Genomic DNA, 18,373 nt, shown 5'->3' with positions numbered 1-18,373 from the left:
TCTCCTCTTTTATGTTGAGAATGCTCCTGCTAGCACCACCTAACATTGAAATAAAATTTTGTTTTATTGATGTTAATTTTGTTGTGGGGCTATGGAAAAAGTGCTCCCGAAAAAATGATGACGCGCGTTGAGAAAAAGTGTATAACCCCGCCACCCCTAATTTTTTTTGGGGGGGGGGGCACGACCCCTCTAAGACGTACGCAAAGGTCCAAAAACATTCCTATCGATTGACGAGTAACGAATGCGTACCGCCCAAAACCGTTTTAGGCGACCCTCCGTTCCGTCACCTCGCGGGGAGTTCCCCCCGCGTGGCGCTTCGTTGGGTTGGCGGGTCCTCCTCTGAACTGGTTCTAACGGGGGAGAAGGAGGTACCAACCGCTGCTGCGTGCTCCGCCCCAGCCCGCCCGCCCCGCCCAGCGACCACCCGGTGCCTGCCGGTGTGGTAATTAGCAGAGCATTATCGTCCAGGCAACGCCGTACGGTCGTTGTGCCCGTGTCGACGGTTAGCGCGTCGTTCACTCAACCGAATGAATCGCGTCGTTCAGCAGTTGGCAGCACCTAACAGTACTAACAAATTGTTTGTTTACACCGTAAACGAAAAACAATCAGCAAAACAGGTGTCTGCTAAGGCACCGGACCGGAGGAAACTCGTCGATTAGCTGGGTTCTCCTTTTCTCTGGTTAGAAACGCAATAGCCTTCCTAATTTCTGTACCAGCCGTTTGTATCGTGATGTTGATTTTCAATTTAATTTTCATGTTTTAAGACTAAAGGCCGGGCCTGCCACGAGATTTGTAGGTTAATTGTAACTTTTGAAGGTCTTTAAAGAAACAAATGTTCACTCCTGTCACACTCTCTCTCTCTCCTCAGGTACGGCAGCAACCTGGTCCTCGTCGAGTCGTATGCGGAGAACAACCTGACAGCGGGGCTCGCAACCCGCAACTTGGGACCCGCACTGGGAAGAGAAGCTCAGCAGTACTGGCTGGGTCTCGCTTCCCTTGACGACCTGCGGACAAACACTCTTGAGTCGGCGGCTGGTCTTCTCGTCTCCCAATATGCAGGTCAGTGGTGATGTTGTAATTCTTATTTCAGTGTGTGGATACACGCGTGAAATAGGAAGCCAATTTCAAAATGTCTGTTGTTTGCTTGTCTGTAGGTTTTTGGGCTTTACCCCAGCCTGACCCTTCTATGGGTGAGTGCGTGGATGCTACAATTGAAGACGAGCACCAGTCATGGTCTCTCACAACCTGTGAATCATTATTACCATTCTTGTGTCGAGCTCAAGCCTGCCCTACCGGTAAGAAAAATAGAACCCTTCAATATGTATGTTTTGGCATGAGTGTTAAAGAAGGCTTTTAATCCAATGTATTTTCCTTATGGCAGGTTCCTTCCATTGTTCAAATGGCCGTTGCGTCAATTCTGCCTTCCGGTGTGATCAACAAGATGACTGTGGAGATTGGTCAGATGAATTGGACTGTCCAAACGAATGTCACTATTACATGGCTAGTAGTGGTGATGTTGTTGAGAGTCCTAGTTACCCTCACAAGTATCCTCCATTGGCAAACTGTAAATGGACATTGGAAGGTCCTCAAGGACATAATATCCTTTTGCAGGTGTGTTTTATTTATTTGCTGGTTGTAGACAAAAAGAGTCCTCAATTCTTTTCCCACCTTGTGCTAATTGCAATTTTAATCCTACTGTTACAGTTCCAAGACTTTGAAACAGAAAAGACATTTGACACAGTCCAGGTCTTGGTAGGAGGAAGAACTGAAGACAAGTCCGTGAATTTGGCAACTCTGTCAGGCAAGCTTGATCTGAGCAGCCAGCTATATGTTTCGGCTTCAAATTTCATGATAATCAAGTTTAGTTCTGATGCATCTGTTGAAAGAAAGGGTTTCAGGTGTGTATAGGTCATTTACATGTCTATGTAATGTTTTTGAAAACCTCAGAACCTGACTGGATATTAATCACTGTCACATTTTTCTGTAGGGCTTCCTGGAAAACTGAGCCACAGACCTGTGGAGGAATTCTCAGAGCTACCCCTCAAGGGCAGACTTTGACTTCTCCTGGTTTCCCTAATAACTATCCTGGTGGTCTCGAGTGCCTTTACATTCTTACTGCACAAATTGGCCGAATTATGACATTGGAGGTAAGATTTTTTTCTGCAGCAAACGATTGAGCAAACAATTGAATTAAAGCCATGCTCAGCTGTTATATTTTGTTTTGCATTCTTACTATACAGATTGAGTCTTTGGATATTGAATCAACTCGGGATTTCATTCTAATTCGTGATGGAGATTCTCCCAAGAGCCAACCCATCGCTCGTTTGACTGGCCTTGCTGAAGACAATCCCAAATTGATTATGTCCACCGGAGATAAAATGTATCTTTACTTCAAGACAGGACTGGGTGATTCTCGCAAGGGCTTTAAAATAAAGTATTCCCAAGGTTGTCAGGCTACCATTGTGGCCAAAAATGGCACTCTTGCATCCCCAGCATTTGGTCTGAAAGACTATCCAAGCAATCAGGAGTGCTTGTACCGCATCAGGAATCCTGGAGGAGGTCCCCTGTCTTTAGCGTTTGACCACTTCCAAGTGCATCAGTCAGACATGGTCCAAGTTTACGATGGTGCCAGCACTAGTGGCTTGCGCCTTCACCCTGGCAATGGTTTCTCAGCTGATTCAGTTCCAAGAATTACTTTGACAGCATCCAGTGGAGAGATGCTTGTTCGCTTCCAGACTGATGCTCTTCACAACAGCAAGGGCTGGAAAGCTACTTTCTCTGCTGGTAATTTTCTGCTTAGAAGATATCAAATGCCTTTTTACACATTTTTGCGTATATTGACAAGATATTTTTTTCCTCAGATTGTTCTGTTTTGCAACCTGGTGAAGGGGCCTTGGCGTCTAGTAGGGACACTGCCTTCGGCACAATTGTAACTTTCTCATGCCCAATGGGCCAGGAGTTTGCCACTGGAAAGCAGCAGTTTACCACTGAGTGCCTTAAGGGAGGAAACTGGTCTACAACCTACATTCCTCAATGTCAAGGTTAATATTTCTATGATATTTTTAAATTTAAGAACCTGATCAAGTTTTTCTTTGGCTTTTTTGTCTAATTTTTATTTTTCACTTCCAGAGGTGTACTGTGGTCCTGTCCCTCAAATTGACAATGGCTTTTCCATTGGCTCTACCAATGTCACTTTCAGAGGCCAAGCCATGTACCAATGCTATGCAGGTTTTGCATTCCCATCTGGATTGCCCCTTGAGAGAGTTTCTTGTCTTGCTGATGGGCGCTGGGAGCGTCTTCCAACTTGTCTTGGTATGACATATATAATTTACACATACTCACTTTTAGTTTCATTTACCCTGTAATGAACTGTATTAATTTAGTTATTTAATTTCCAGCTTCTCAGTGTCCACCCCTTCCTGACACACCACATGCTAATGCTACTATTTTGAATGGTGGAGGTCGCAGTTACGGTACTATTGTCAGGTTTGAATGTGAACCTGGTTTCATCCGTACTGGTGCTCCTGTGATATTGTGCATGAGCAATGGCACCTGGTCCAGTGCTCCTCCTGTTTGCCGACGTAGGTGTTAATTTTTTGTGGACTTTCTTAGGCCTTTTTTATGAATAACTTTTAAATTTCGGGTTTTCTTTGTAGGTGCTCGTTGCCCAACCTTCCCTACCATCAAAAATGGCTTCATTGTTGATACCACCAATGAGTACCTGTTTGGTGATGAAGCTAGGGTTCAATGTTTCAAGGGCTACAAACTATCTGGCAACAATATTATTCGCTGTGGTCCAAACCAAGAGTTCCTCAACCCACCAAGATGTGATGGTACATTCACAAAATTAAAACTATCATTGTTTTTCTTGTAAAAGCATGCTTCTTATTTAATTCGTATCTTTTTTATTCTGCAGACATAAATGAATGTAGTAGCAGTCAGTGTGATCTAGCTTCTACTGAGTGTGCTAATACACCTGGTGGCTTCCACTGCAAGTGTCGAAAGGGTTTTGTAGGACATTTGGAATGCCGACCTGTTGGAGATCTTGGACTTACTACTGGAGGCATTCCTGATGATTCTATCTCTGTTTCTGGCACTGAACCTGGTTATCCCAAGGAGGTATGGCATTAATGACTACAATCTATTCTCAAAATAATTTATCTATCTAAAATGTTTAAATCAAATATTTTGTTGTAGATGGTTCGTTTGAACAGTCTTGGTGGCTGGTGTGGAGTCAATGCAGAATCTGGAGCAAACTGGGTTCTTCTTGATTTGAAAGCACCAACAGTTGTTCGTGGTTTTAGAACCCAGAGTGTCACTCGCCTTGATGGCAATGTTGCCTTTACTTCAGCCGTACGCATTCAGGTAAGAAATATTTTTGAATAATATTTTGTGTCATCTACTATTTTCAAATTTTCAATCACATTGTGTAACTCTTTTTATGCTTGCAGTTCTCCGATAATCTCACTGATGTTTTCAAGGACTACACAAACCCTGATGGCACTCCTGTGGAGTTCCGCATTCTTGAGCCCACTCTATCTGTCCTCAATTTGCCTGTGCCTATTGAAGCTCAGTACCTTCGATTCCGTATTCAGGATTATGTTAATGCCCCTTGTCTCCGCCTAGAAGTCATGGGTTGTACTCGTCTTGAGTGTGCTGATATTAATGAATGTGCTGTTGAAAATGGTGGATGTGACCAAAAATGTATCAACAGGTAATTTTTTGTAAATTTACCGCTTCAACTTGTAATTAATTCAAACAGTTTTCCTAACTCATGAATCTTAATTCTATAGCCCTGGCAATTTCTCATGTGTCTGTAATGTGGGCTATGAGCTCTTCACCCGGAATGGAACTGCTGGATTTTCTGTCCACTCTGCTGAATCTGGGGAACGTGATGGAGACACCTACCAACGCAACAAAACTTGTGTGCCCATTATGTGCCCATCCCTTGAAGCACCAGAGAATGGTGTGATCCTTTCGACCAAGGTGAGTACCATAGTAACTTTGCTAATCTAATAATAGTCTTCCATGTACATTATTCCCAAGTGTAAAACTTATCATTATATTTTATATTTCAGGAAATGTTCCACTTTGGAGATCTTGTAAGCTTCCAATGTAACTTTGGCTATGTGATGAGTGGCCCAGCTTCTTTGCTGTGTACTTCTGGGGGAGTTTGGAATGGCTCTGTTCCGCAGTGTCAATGTAAGATTCTTACCTTGCATAATGAGTTTTTTGACTTCAGAGCTCTGAGCTTGTTAAAAAGTTCTTTACTTACTTTTCTTTCTCTCTGTAGATGCCAAGTGTGTTTCACTGCCTGATGACAAAAATGAGGGTTTGTCTGTGCTGCGAACAGACCAGGGCAGTGTTCTTGTGCCTTTCAAAGAAAATGTGACTCTTAACTGTGGTAGTGTAGGACGAACTCTGCGACGCACTGCATCCTCTGGATTCCGTCAATGTGTTTACGACCCCAAACCTGTAAGTGCATACTTTACTCTACATTGAACTCGTGTGGTGTTTCTGGTGCTTGTTTCTAGTAACATGTCATTTGGTTTTTTCATAGGGCTTCCCTGAGTATTGGCTGTCTGGTGTGCCACCATCCTGCCCAAGAGTTGACTGTGGTATACCTTTGCCCACACCTGGAGCTGAGTATGGAAAATACACAGACACCAAATACCAATCATCATTCTTCTTTGGATGTCAAGATACTTTCAAGCTTGCTGGACAAACAAGCAAAAATGACAATGTTGTCAGGTAAAACCCTTTTTCTTTTGTTTAAAATTCATTCATAGTTATTAGAATTTGTGTGAATGAGTGAATACAAAATTTTGTTGCTTCTTGCTTTAGGTGCCAAGCTAATGGTGTTTGGGACTTCGGTGACCTGAGATGTGAAGGTCCTGTGTGTGAAGATCCAGGTAGGCCTACCGACGGCTTCCAGCTCTCTCGCAGCTACGAACAGGGCTCTGAGGTCGAGTTTGGCTGCAACAAGCCAGGATACATCCTCATCAATCAGCGTCCCATCAGCTGTGTCCGAGAGCCCGAATGCAAGGTTGTCAAGCCTCTTGGCCTTGCCTCCGGACGCATCCCTGACTCTGCCATCAATGCCACCTCTGAAAGGCCCAACTATGAAGCGCGCAACATTCGCCTCAACTCTGTTACTGGATGGTGTGGGAAGCAAGAAGCATTCACTTATGTCAGTGTGGACCTTGGTCAAGTTTTCCGTGTAAAGGTATGTTGCCCTTGACAATTTGTCAATTTATACCAAGTTGCAAAAGACAGATGATAATAGATCTATATTTATTTGTTCCTAGGCCATTCTTGTCAAGGGAGTAGTCACCAATGATATTGTTGGTCGACCTACAGAAATTCGTTTCTTCTACAAACAAGCTGACAATGAGAACTATGTAGTGTACTTCCCTAATTTCAACTTGACCATGAGAGACCCTGGAAATTATGGTGAATTGGCAATGATTACTTTACCTAAATATGTTCAAGCTCGTTTTGTAATTTTGGGAATTGTGAGCTACATGGATAATGCTTGTCTGAAGTTTGAACTGATGGGTTGTGAAGAACCAAAATCTGAGCCTCTGTTGGGTTACGATTACGGGTACTCTCCTTGTGTTGGTCAGTATTATCAATATTTTTACCTTTTCTGGTCCTGTGCTGATTAAACCTGAACTATCTGTAATATTTATTTTCTTCCCCTTCTCTTTTTTTTCTGTCTCTAGACAATGAACCACCAGTCTTCCAGAACTGCCCTCAACAGCCAATTGTTGTTCAAAAGGGAGCAAATGGAGGTTTGCTTCCAGTTAACTTTACTGAACCTGTGGCAGTTGACAACAGTGGAAGCATTGCTCGTCTGGAGGTCAAGCCACCAAGCTTCAAGACTCCAATCACAGTCTTTGAGGATATGTCTATTAAATACATTGCCTTTGATTATGATGGAAATGTTGCTATCTGTGAGATCAACATTACTGTGCCAGGTATATTACAAAATCAGTTTGACATTAGTATTCTTATTGGGTGTAGTTTACCATCAACCCTTGCCTCATGTTTTCCCTTCTTTGCAGATGACACCCCACCTCGTCTGAGCTGCCCTCAGAGCTACGTCATTGAGCTCGTGGACCGCCAGGACAGCTATGTGGTCAACTTCAACGAGACCCGCCGACGCGTCAACGTGTCCGATGAATCAGGCGACGTCAAAGTAGTTTTCGTGCCGGACCGCGCCGTGATTCCCATCGGCGGCTTCGAGAATGTGACTGTTGTGGCCTCCGACAAGAGTGGAAACCAGGCCTCGTGCCACTTCCAGGTGTCTGTACAGGCCACTCCGTGTGTGGACTGGGAACTTAAACCACCTACTAATGGGGCGCTCAACTGTTTACCCGGAGAAAGAGGCTTGCAGTGTATTGCAACCTGCAAACCTGGCTTTAGGTGAGCCTTTATTTGTGTCTTCTCCTTTTACTATTATGTAATTTTTTATTTTTTTGCATTTTTTAAAAATTGAAAATATTAATGTTTATTGAATTGTTTCGTAGGTTTACTGATGGAGAGCCTGTCAAGACATTCAGCTGCGAGGAGAAGACCCCATGGGTACCAAACAACATGGTACCTGACTGTGTATCTGAGGGTTAGTAGAGCTTTACTCAACTTTTGTTGTTGATATTTTATAGAACCAAAAGAATTTTGAAAATTAATTTAAAATTACTTCTTTGCAGACACTCAACAAGCTGATTATCATGTTGTGGCCACTGTCACGTACAGGGCTAATGGAGCTGTTTCACAATCATGCCTGCCCCAGTATTCAGACCTCATGTCACAGTATTACAAATCTCTTAATGACATTCTCACTCAAAGATGCTCAGCTGTCAATGTGAACATGAATGTTTCATTCATTGAAGCAAAACCATCCTTGATAGAAGAAAACTTTGTTCAGGTGATTATTATTTTTAATCAATGTCCACATGTACTTCTTATATTGTAATTTAAATTTGATTTCCCCTTATATGGCATTAATTTTGATATTTCTGTTTTCTCAACAAATATAGATGGACTTTATTCTGGTGATTGTACCTGCTGTCAAACAGCCACAACTTTATGACCTCTGTGGTTCTACTCTCAATCTGATTTTTGACCTGTCAGTCCCATATGCCAGTGCTGTTTTGGAACCTCTGTTGAATGTCTCAGCAATAGGCAATCAATGTCCTCCACTTCGTGCTCTTAAATCTACCATCAACCGTGGATTCACTTGTAATGTTGGAGAGGTCCTCAACATGGATACCAATGATGTCCCACGCTGTTGTAAGTGTCAATAGAAATGTGTCACATTGTCTAAATAATGAATCAGAGCTCTAGGTCAGTCAATGAATATTCTAAAATTCTTTTTTAGTGCACTGTCCTGCTGGTACCTTTGCTGGTGTGAATCAAAAGACTTGCACACCTTGCCCACGAGGATTCTTCCAAAACCAGGATCGTCAGGGACAATGTACAAGGTGTCCTCTTGGAACATATACACGAGAAGAAGGTTGGCCTCAGTTGACTTATGTTGTGTCAAACAGCCATCTTTATTTATGCCAGTATTAATCACATTATGGTTTGTTGCAGGTTCAAAGGATATCAATGAGTGTGTTCCTGTCTGTGGATACGGAACTTACTCTCCTACGGGTCTTGTTCCGTGCTTGGAATGTCCTCGTAACAGCTATACCTCAGAACCACCCACAGGTGGTTTTAAAGACTGCCAAGCTTGCCCTGCCAACACATTTACTTACCAACCTGCTGCACCAGGAAAAGCATTCTGCAGACGTGAGTTTTCTGTCACTTCTCTCTAACCACTTGAGCTTTCATAATTTTTTTTTGTGTTGCTTTCATCTCTGATTATTTTATTTTTTTACTGATTTTACGTTTTCCTTTCAGCCAAATGCTCCCCAGGGCAGTACTCGGACACTGGTTTGGCCCCCTGTGCACCGTGCCCAAGAGACTTCTATCAGCCTCTGTCTGGACAGCTGACTTGCCTCGAGTGCCCCACCAACATGAAGACGGCTGGTCCGGGAGCTGTTGGCAGGGACGAGTGCGAGCCCATCCAGTGCAACGAGAACGCCTGTCAGCACGGTGGCCTGTGCATACCGATGGGCCACGGAGTCCAGTGCTACTGTCCGGCGGGCTTCTCTGGACGCCGGTGTGAAATCGACATTGACGAGTGCGCTTCTCAGCCGTGCCACAACAACGGACGTTGCATTGATCTTCCTCAAGGGTACCGCTGCCAGTGTCCTCCCGGTAATAAAGTTTCCTCACATGTGAAGTTTTAAGTTTAAATTTGTTTGAGGACAGTCTCATCAATTTTGTGTTAAACTCCGCAATAGGGTACACTGGCATCAACTGTCAAGAAGAGAAATCTGATTGTCGCAACGACACCTGTCCAGAGAGGGCTATGTGCAAGGATGAGCCAGGCCTCAACAACTTCACCTGCCTGTGCAGATCTGGTTATACTGGTCCCAACTGTGACGTGACTGTAAGTATAAGTGACAATTTTATTTCTTGGACTTTTCTTATTTGTTTTCAAATGCCAAATCAAGTCTCTAACTGGTGTTGTGTGTCAATTTAGATCAACCCTTGTTCTGCTGACATCAATGCTTGCTCCAATGGTGGAACATGTATAGCACTCCAGCAGGGGCGCTTCAAATGTGAATGTCTCCCTGGTTGGGAGGGTCAGAACTGTGAAATAAATATTGGTAAGCTGCTCATCTAAACCTGATTTATCCTGTGAACTGATCAAAGAAAATAAGAAATCTAACCAAATTTTTAATGATAAACAGATGATTGTGCTGAGAGGCCTTGCTTGCTGGGTGCAAACTGCACAGACCTTGTAAATGATTTCAAGTGTACCTGTCCTCCTGGATTTACTGGCAAGCGATGCCATGAGAAGATTGATCTGTGTGCGAATGACCCTTGTGAAAATGGTGTTTGTGTGGACAAACTTTTTATTCACCAATGTGTTTGCAAACCTGGATGGACTGGTAAGTTGATAAATTTAAATTTGGTTTATTTAATGTTAGAATGCATAAATTATGTGTATTGTGTTGTTAACTTTTCATGACTGTTTATTAAAATTTTCCTTTTCTTTCTAGGACGAGCCTGTGAAATCAACATTAATGACTGTGCTGTAGATCCTTGTGAAAATGGTGGAGTTTGTGTGGACTTAGTTGATGGTTACATGTGCAACTGTGAGCCAGGTTACACAGGGAAGCGCTGTCAGCATTTGATTGATGATTGTGCTTCTGAGCCTTGCCAGAACGGTGCGACCTGCCTTGATATGCTTGATGGATTTGTCTGTCGTTGCAGGCCTGGTTTTGTTGGTAAGTATTTTTCTCAAGTACTCTTACTAGTCTATTCAAACTTGTCATGAAGTGCAGTGCCTACATATGCCTTTTCTTTTAGGTCTTCAATGTGAGGCTGAAATTGATGAATGTTTGAGTGACCCATGCAATCCTGAGGGAACAAAGGCATGTATCGATGAAGACAACCGATTCACCTGCCAGTGCCGGGAAGGTTTCACTGGTGAATTGTGCGAAACAAATGTTGATGACTGCGCTGCCATGCCCTGTCTGAACGGTGGTTCTTGCCGCGATGAGATTGGTCATTTCAGGTGCGAGTGCCCTCCTGGTTGGACTGGAGCGCGCTGTGAGAGCGATATTGGTACATGCACAAACCAGCCGTGCCAGAACAGTGCTAAATGTATCAACCTTTTCCAAGACTTCTTCTGTGTGTAAGTACAGCCATTGACTATGAGTAAAATATAATCATAATCCTTTTCCATTTGGAGAGTATCTGTCTGTTAAACCAAATTCATGTGTGTATGATTGCTGATTTCATTTCTCATTGCAGATGTCCCTCTGGCACTGATGGGAAACAATGCGAGACTGCTCCAGAAAGGTGCATTGGTAACCCATGCATGCATGGAGGACGTTGCCAAGACTTTGGTTCTGGTCTGAACTGCACCTGCCCATCAGATTATGTTGGTATTGGATGCCAGTATGAGTACGATGCCTGTGAAGCAAATGCATGCCAGAATGGTGCTACTTGCATTGATAACGGCCCGGACTACACTTGCGTATGTCCCCCTGGTTACACTGGTAAGTTGCTTTACATGATAAAGTAATCTATACTACTGTCTGCTTCCACTCCATTTCATTTTTTTCATTTTTAAACTGTTATCCAGGCAAGAATTGTGATGAAGACATTGTGGACTGTCAAGAGAATTCATGCCCTCCCTCAGCCACTTGCATTGACCTTTCTGGCAAATTTTACTGTCAGTGTCCATTCAACCTGACTGGTGATGATTGCAGAAAGAGTAAGTGTCTTTGTTGGCAACTTGACATGTACATGTATTTTATAGAAAGAGCTCTTTTGTCTAATGTCTTATCTCTCTTTTAGCAATCCAAGTAGATTATGATCTGAGCTTCACTGACCCAACACGCAGCAGCGCAGCACTTGTTGTGCCTTTCTTCACCGGTGGGAAGTCTTCCCTCACCATTGCAATGTGGGTCCAGTTCACAAACAAGGATGAAGGAGGAGTATTCTTCACTATGTACAATGTTGCGTAAGTATCCGGATGGTATATTTAAATTCTACTTGTATCCAGCTAGATGAAACATTCAGAAATATTTAATTTTCTTGAACTCATGTGGAACATTATCTCTTTTTCTACAGGTCTCCCCATGTCCCTGTAGGCAGAAGACCAATGGTTCAAGCTCACAGCAATGGTGTTCAAATCTCGTTGTTTGATGACTTGCAAGATGTTTACCTTGGGTTCAGAGAATACGCCACCATCAATGACGGCCAGTGGCATCACATTGCTGTGGTATGGGATGGTGAGGCTGGAGGCTTACTCACTCTCATCACTGAAGGACTCATTGCCAGCAAGGTTGAAGGCTATGGAAGCGGACGCACTCTCCCTGAGAAGTACGTATTATGGAGATTATGTATTTCAAATGTACTCTTCTTGAGGCTTTATAGTCATCAGTTTGTTGATGGCCTAAATTGCATTTGTGTAATTATTTGTGTAAATTTTCTTTCCTAGTGCTTGGGTGGTGCTAGGCAAACCTCGCAGTGAGAATCCAAAGGCATACACAGAAAATGGTTTCCAAGGCCATCTCACTAAAGTGCAAGTCTGGGGCCGAGGTTTGGATGTAACCAATGAAATCCAGAAACAGGTCAGTGTGAGAACTAAAGATCATAATGTAATAGCACCATATTTTAAAATTTTAAATCAAACCACTTTTCTTTGCTTAGGTCCGAGACTGTAGAACAGAGCCTGTCCTGTACCGAGGACTTGTGCTGACATGGGCTGGATATGAGGACACAATTGGTGGCGTAGAGCGGCTTGTTCCATCTCATTGTGGCCAGAGAGTTTGTCCTTTGGGCTACAGTGGGCCACGTTGTCAGGAGCTCATTGTTGACAAGGTAGGAAACTTGAGGGAAAAATTTCCTTTTTTTTATTAAAAACTTTTAGTTTTAAATATGGAACGAAATTTTTTAACTTGACTTTTCTCTTTATATTACATTTTTTTACAATACTTGCTTATTTCAACAGATTCCCCCAAGAGTAGAGCATTGTCCTGGTGACTTATGGGTTGTTGCACGTAATGGATCGGCAGTTGTGTCATGGGACGAGCCTGAGTTCAGTGACAACATTGGAGTCAGCAATGTTGTGGAACGCAGTGGCCACCGACCAGGGCAAAGTTTGCTGTGGGGTACCTATCACATTGCTTATGTTGCTTATGATCAGGCTGGAAATGCAGCAACGTGCAGCTTCAAGGTTTATGTTCTTTGTAAGTTCAATTCCTTTGAAAATTACTTACCATTTGTACATCAGAAGAAAACAAACTGTTTTTATATTGATTATTTGGTTTCCTTTTCCATTTCTAGCTGAGTTCTGTCCCGAGTTGGCAGATCCTGTAGGAGGCAAACAGACATGCAAGGATTGGGGTGCTGGTGGCCAATTCAAAGTATGTGAAATTAGTTGCAATTCGGGACTCCGTTTTTCACAGCCTGTCCCACGATTCTACACCTGTGGAGCTGAAGGCTTCTGGCGACCCACTGATAACCCAGCTATGCCAACAATCTACCCTGCTTGCTCTAGTAAGGCAGTTTGCTTTTAAAAACTAGATAATACACTTTAAATTTTCATTTCTCTTAACAAATGAATTGAATTTCAGCATCAAAGCCAGCTCAAAGAGTCTTCAAAGTAAGTATGCTATTCCCAAGCTCGGTTCTCTGCAATGAAGCTGGACAAGGTGTTCTGAGACAGAAAGTCAGGAATGCCATCAACTCTCTTAATCGTGACTGGAACTTCTGTTCATATGCTCTGGAAGGTACTTATTTTGTCATTATATTTTCTTCCAAACTTGATTATTCAAAGTTGCCATACAGTTTTTAACCATTGTCGTCTTTATTTTTTATTAGGGACAAAGGAATGCAAAGATCTAAACATTGACGTGAAATGTAACTCTCGTCAGAGTCGATCTGCTCATGCTTCAGCAGAAGGAGAAGAGAAAGCTATGAGGTCTGACCGTGTTGCACGAGAAGCAAGTGACACTTATAGTGTTCAAATTTCCTTCCCAGCTATAAAGTGTGTATTTTAAAGTAATCAGTAATTTTACAAGTTTACCAGTTTATCTAAATACTACAATTCAAACTGTTTGTCTCTTTCAGTGACCCTGTGGTCAACAGCAACTCGAATGAAAGATCTAATGTTCAGAGATTACTGGAACACCTCATCTTGGAGGAGGATCAGTTTGATGTTCACGACATCTTGCCAAACACTGTACCAGATCCTGCTTCCCTTACTTTGACATCTGATTATGCCTGTCCTCTGGGTCAAGTTGTCATGGCCCCTGATTGTGGTATGTAGACCCTTCTTTGCTAGACAATCATAGTCAATTAAATACTAGAGGTATTTCTATCTGCATACATTTTCTATTCTTACCGTTTTAGTGCCATGTTCTGTTGGAACATTCTACAACCGTGAGACACGTACTTGTGTGGCTTGCCCTCTGGGTGCCTACCAGAGTGAATCAGGACAGATGCAGTGTACTGTCTGCCCCGCTATTGCTGGAAGACCAGGAGTTACTGTGGCTCCAGGGGCCCGAAGTGCAGCTGACTGCAAAGGTATGTAGCACCATGTATACTTTTGTAAAACAAAATATTGAAAACATTCAGGAGGTACCAGAACAATTTCTGCTGTGTGTAAAGTTTTCAGAAATCATTTCTTACCTGACTAAATACATTATTAATGTTTGCGTGAACTTTTTCAGAACGTTGTCCTGCTGGAAAGTACTATGATGATGATGCTGGACTATGCCGTAGTTGTGGCCATGGGTTCTACCAACCAGAGGAAGGTAGTTTCAAGTGTCTGTTGTGTGGGTTGGGAAAGACCACTCGTACTACAGAAGCTGTTTCAGAAGAGGTAAGCTGACATGTAGCAAATTTAGAAATGCCATACAGGTTAAATATGAAAACAAGAAATCCCAAATCTTTGGGTTTTTTTTTTCAAATTTGTTTTATAATTAACTGTAACTTTACTCCACAGGAATGCCGAGATGAGTGTTCTTCAGGAATGCAGTTGGCTGTTGAAGGCAAATGTGAGCCTTGCCCAAGAGGAACCTATCGGACTCAAGGTGTTCAAGCTGCTTGCCAGGCGTGCCCTCAAGGACGTACCACACCTAAGTTGGGTGCTGCTGCTGTTGAAGAGTGCTCTTTACCAGTCTGCCCCCCAGGTATTAGTCATTATAATGTGGATTTATTTTCTTTCCCTCAAACATTTTCATTGCAGTAAATATTTTTTTCTTTATTTTTATAGGAACCTTCTTAAATGGCACTCAAAACAGCTGTGTTGCTTGCAAAAAGGGCACATATCAACCAGAGGCTCAACAGACTAGCTGCATTGCCTGTCCTCCAAACACAAGTACAAAAACTACTGCATCTGTAAGTTTGTTTAATATTACACTTTATAATGTTGCACATGCTTACCTTGATAAATGTACTGATTGTAGTTTTATCTTTATTTTACAGATCAGCAAAGATGATTGCTCCAACCCATGTGAAATGAATACCGTGGAAATGCATTGTGACCCCAATGCATACTGCTTGCTTCTACCTGAAACGAGTGACTTCAAATGCGAGTGCAAACCGGGATACAATGGGACTGGCAGAGTTTGTACTGATGTTTGTGCTGGTTTCTGCGACAATGAAGGTGTCTGTGTTAAAGACATTCGAGGAAACCCATCATGCAGATGCTCTGGTTCATTCACTGGACCTCATTGTGCTGAAAAGAGCGAATTTGCATACATAATGGGAGGCATTGCTGGTGGAGTTATGTTTGTGATATTTATTGTTCTCCTAGTTTGGATGATCTGTGTCAGGTAAGAGACCTTGTTTCTTTCAGTATGAAAATCTAAATTTTGTTCATACTGTATTATACCATATCTGACTCACATGTTGAAATTCTGCTTAGGTCTGCAAGAAGAAAAGAACCAAAGGCGGCTAAGATTCTTACCCAAGCAAGTGAACAGAATGGTTCACAAGTTAATTTCTATTACGGAGCACCCACTCCTTATGCAGAGTCCATCGCTCCATCACACCATTCGACATACGCCCACTACTATGATGATGAAGAGGATGGTTGGGAAATGCCCAACTTTTATAATGAGACTTACATGAAAGGTAGCTATCCTCTTATTTCTTGTGATAGATATTTTATAGTGTTCTTTTAATAAAAATTATTTTCCTCTTTTCTTATCATCAGAGAGCTTACACAATGGAAAAATGAATAGTTTAGCTCGTTCTAATGCCAGTCTTTATGGCAATAAGGAAGATCTTTACGACAGACTGAAACGCCACGCGTACCCTGGTAAAAAAGGTGAGATCCTTAACTAATCTCTTGTATTTGACAAATCTATTTTTCCACAAATCATAACTTTGATTTCTCTCTTTCCCCAGATAAGAGTGACAGTGAGAGCGAGGGTCAGTAAGTCAGCTTGATGGATGTGTATAAAGTTGTTCATGTGTAGTATACTTCAAAACAATTTTTCTGTATCTGGTCAAAGAAAAATGCTCAAAGAAGTGGTCTAGGCACCAGGTGCCATAACTTTTTACAACCACTCGATATTGCAATTTGCTCTTCATGTGAAATCTTTGTTAGTAAGTGATTATTTAGTTTTTGTTCCTGACAATTTTTTTTTTTTCAAAAATCTATGAACTACTGTACATTATACACACTGTGTCATCCTGCTCATTGTGATATGCCATCATTTTTAAGTTGGGCTTTTTTTTATTTAACAAAATCTATCCCTGTTTCAATTCAATCAATTCTTTAAATGTTTTAATTTAAACACCCCCTATGTAGTGAAGAACCACTTTAGTAGGTATGTACCTCAATTCTAAAAAAACAGAGCTTTCTTATTGCTTGTATTGTAGGTAGCCAGGAGTTTACGCTCACATCTGGTCAATAAATAATTATGCTTTACTTTTCCTCTTTTAAATAACTTGAGATTCTTTCTCCATTATAGTGTCAGTATTACCATGATATTCGTTCTTAGGACGCTTGTAAAGAGAGATCTGATATTTTCTATGTGTGTTATTGAATTGTTGAAGTTATTGGCTGCTCAATTCGTAAAGATTATTAGACTTTTATATAATATTTTTCTGTTGATCTGATTTTGGTTTGATTACCTTAATTCTTGATAATTTTTCTGTTTGCTCCACCTTTTGTGAAGCACTATTGCAACATTTTTTTTCTTTTTTTAAAAAAAATCTTGAAACCATGTTCACTTAAAAAATATATTTGTATAGTTATCTGTAGTTTTGTTATTTTCACTTCAAATTTTTAAAATCAGTTTAATAGCTGTGTGATTATGATAATTTTATTACCTGTAGTGATTGTAATGAATTGTTCATAGCCAACTGTTAATTCGAAGAACAGTGACTCACAATTTACGATATTTTGTAAACTTTTGTACTTTTATTATCTATAGTGAAATTAATGTGAAATAATGTTGGACTGTCTTCTTTTTGTGCTCTTGTTTGGAGTATGGTGTCTTATTTGTCATCATGTCATACCCCTGGTGTCTTATGTCTTTTCTTTAATTAAGAATGTGTGCTGGATGGCACAAGTCAGTCTTATTTAAAAACAAGAGCTTAAATGCTGTATAAATGTTAAATGTGTATGTATGTATGTGAGTGTGCGTGCGTGAGTGCTTGTGAGTGCATGCATGTGATTGTGAAAATGATTAGGTGACTAAATGAATTCTAAAGTGTGCTTTAATGTGCACTTGTATGTTTGTCATTGAATGTGTGGTTAACAAAAAGAACAACTTAGTTATTGTGTGACTTCCTGTTAATGTGAAAAGTGATAAAAAAGAAGTCTTTTCACCTTGTAGTTGTATCGTATAACAAGAAGTGCTGTGTAGTAGAAAAAAGTTAAAAGTATGGACGTTGGCATTGCCCAAGTTATCTGACCTCAATAAGGAAAGACGTAAAATGACATTAGTGTTTATAGTTTTAATTTCATTTATTTTCATCTTTCATAAGTATTTGTTACAGGATTTTCGTTTGTGAAGCTTGGATAACTTGGATAGTGCTTATTGAACTGGTAGAACTTGTTACCACAATGCAACTAGAATGACACAAAATACATATATGATGCTAATAAAGTCAATCTAGCGTGTGAATGAGTGAGAGAAAAAAATGCCATATGTACTGTGAGGATAATGATTGTTTAATTGGACATAAATAAACTATAAATATACGAGAAATGCACAATCATGAGTATGCCCCGATTTCCCGACAACGTTGGAGAGGGGGGGGGGGGCAATAATGACGGCAGAAGTTCCGATCAGACGAGGACACTGATCGACATATCGTGGTCACGCCGCGCCTGTCCGGGATGTGTCTAGGGCGATACATGCAGCATGACGTCCATGTTTGTGGCCACAATAAATCCGGCGGCCAGAGTCAACTTAATCCTCCCTCTTTTCCACATTCTTTGGAAAATAATTTGGTCCAAAACGGCTCCTCTAAAGTCTGCTCGGAATAAGCTGGATACGGCCGCTCCATGACCTGTGGTGGGTCAGTGCAGTTCAACCATCGTACGCGTCAACCGTCTCACAAACCCCGGGAGTACGTTGGGTTGCCTATGCACTGGCTGCAGGGGCTGCGGGCGGGTGACGGGGGAGCAGGAGAGCTGCCACTTCCCCACCACCCGCCCCGCGCCTGCCGCCCCTGCAGCCAGTGCATAGGCAACCCAACATACACGCATGTCTTAGCCTAGACACCTGGTATGTCCTGTCCAACAGTGGTTCGGCTGATCCCCTTACGGACTCAG

General features: G+C 41.8%; 1 protein-coding gene across 1 annotated transcript in view; it reads left to right on the top strand.

Annotated features, from left to right (window-relative positions):
- Positions 1-17,804, top strand: part of LOC113205112 (sushi, von Willebrand factor type A, EGF and pentraxin domain-containing protein 1) — a 101,732-nt gene extending 83,928 nt beyond the window's left edge. Inside the window, exons 5-55 of the mRNA XM_052272988.1 lie at positions 869-1,059; positions 1,155-1,295; positions 1,382-1,611; positions 1,705-1,898; positions 1,988-2,147; positions 2,241-2,784; positions 2,862-3,041; positions 3,130-3,312; positions 3,399-3,581; positions 3,657-3,833; positions 3,917-4,119; positions 4,198-4,365; positions 4,452-4,714; positions 4,794-4,986; positions 5,079-5,202; positions 5,294-5,475; positions 5,561-5,751; positions 5,845-6,226; positions 6,309-6,621; positions 6,726-6,980; positions 7,068-7,428; positions 7,533-7,624; positions 7,713-7,930; positions 8,043-8,295; positions 8,384-8,518; positions 8,599-8,796; positions 8,908-9,267; positions 9,354-9,502; positions 9,596-9,722; positions 9,807-10,007; positions 10,119-10,346; positions 10,429-10,756; positions 10,876-11,123; positions 11,210-11,341; positions 11,425-11,590; positions 11,701-11,952; positions 12,071-12,203; positions 12,283-12,453; positions 12,584-12,821; positions 12,919-13,131; positions 13,209-13,364; positions 13,456-13,621; positions 13,705-13,895; positions 13,987-14,160; positions 14,307-14,458; positions 14,582-14,768; positions 14,852-14,976; positions 15,064-15,413; positions 15,506-15,714; positions 15,797-15,910; positions 15,991-17,804. Coding sequence (XP_052128948.1) covers positions 869-1,059; positions 1,155-1,295; positions 1,382-1,611; positions 1,705-1,898; positions 1,988-2,147; positions 2,241-2,784; positions 2,862-3,041; positions 3,130-3,312; positions 3,399-3,581; positions 3,657-3,833; positions 3,917-4,119; positions 4,198-4,365; positions 4,452-4,714; positions 4,794-4,986; positions 5,079-5,202; positions 5,294-5,475; positions 5,561-5,751; positions 5,845-6,226; positions 6,309-6,621; positions 6,726-6,980; positions 7,068-7,428; positions 7,533-7,624; positions 7,713-7,930; positions 8,043-8,295; positions 8,384-8,518; positions 8,599-8,796; positions 8,908-9,267; positions 9,354-9,502; positions 9,596-9,722; positions 9,807-10,007; positions 10,119-10,346; positions 10,429-10,756; positions 10,876-11,123; positions 11,210-11,341; positions 11,425-11,590; positions 11,701-11,952; positions 12,071-12,203; positions 12,283-12,453; positions 12,584-12,821; positions 12,919-13,131; positions 13,209-13,364; positions 13,456-13,621; positions 13,705-13,895; positions 13,987-14,160; positions 14,307-14,458; positions 14,582-14,768; positions 14,852-14,976; positions 15,064-15,413; positions 15,506-15,714; positions 15,797-15,910; positions 15,991-16,022 — 10,516 coding nt within the window. The 3' untranslated portion in view covers positions 16,023-17,804. The remainder of the gene's footprint in view (positions 1-868; positions 1,060-1,154; positions 1,296-1,381; positions 1,612-1,704; positions 1,899-1,987; positions 2,148-2,240; positions 2,785-2,861; positions 3,042-3,129; positions 3,313-3,398; positions 3,582-3,656; positions 3,834-3,916; positions 4,120-4,197; positions 4,366-4,451; positions 4,715-4,793; positions 4,987-5,078; positions 5,203-5,293; positions 5,476-5,560; positions 5,752-5,844; positions 6,227-6,308; positions 6,622-6,725; positions 6,981-7,067; positions 7,429-7,532; positions 7,625-7,712; positions 7,931-8,042; positions 8,296-8,383; positions 8,519-8,598; positions 8,797-8,907; positions 9,268-9,353; positions 9,503-9,595; positions 9,723-9,806; positions 10,008-10,118; positions 10,347-10,428; positions 10,757-10,875; positions 11,124-11,209; positions 11,342-11,424; positions 11,591-11,700; positions 11,953-12,070; positions 12,204-12,282; positions 12,454-12,583; positions 12,822-12,918; positions 13,132-13,208; positions 13,365-13,455; positions 13,622-13,704; positions 13,896-13,986; positions 14,161-14,306; positions 14,459-14,581; positions 14,769-14,851; positions 14,977-15,063; positions 15,414-15,505; positions 15,715-15,796; positions 15,911-15,990) is intronic.
- Positions 17,805-18,373: the final 569 nt, after the last annotated feature.

The sequence above is a fragment of the Frankliniella occidentalis genome, unplaced genomic scaffold, assembly GCF_000697945.3.
Source record: "Frankliniella occidentalis isolate FOCC.00 unplaced genomic scaffold, Focc_3.1 Scaffold237, whole genome shotgun sequence".
NCBI lineage: Eukaryota > Metazoa > Arthropoda > Insecta > Thysanoptera > Thripidae > Frankliniella > Frankliniella occidentalis.
The sequence above is the reverse complement of the archived record's forward strand: the minus strand, read 5'-3'. Positions and strand labels throughout refer to the sequence as shown.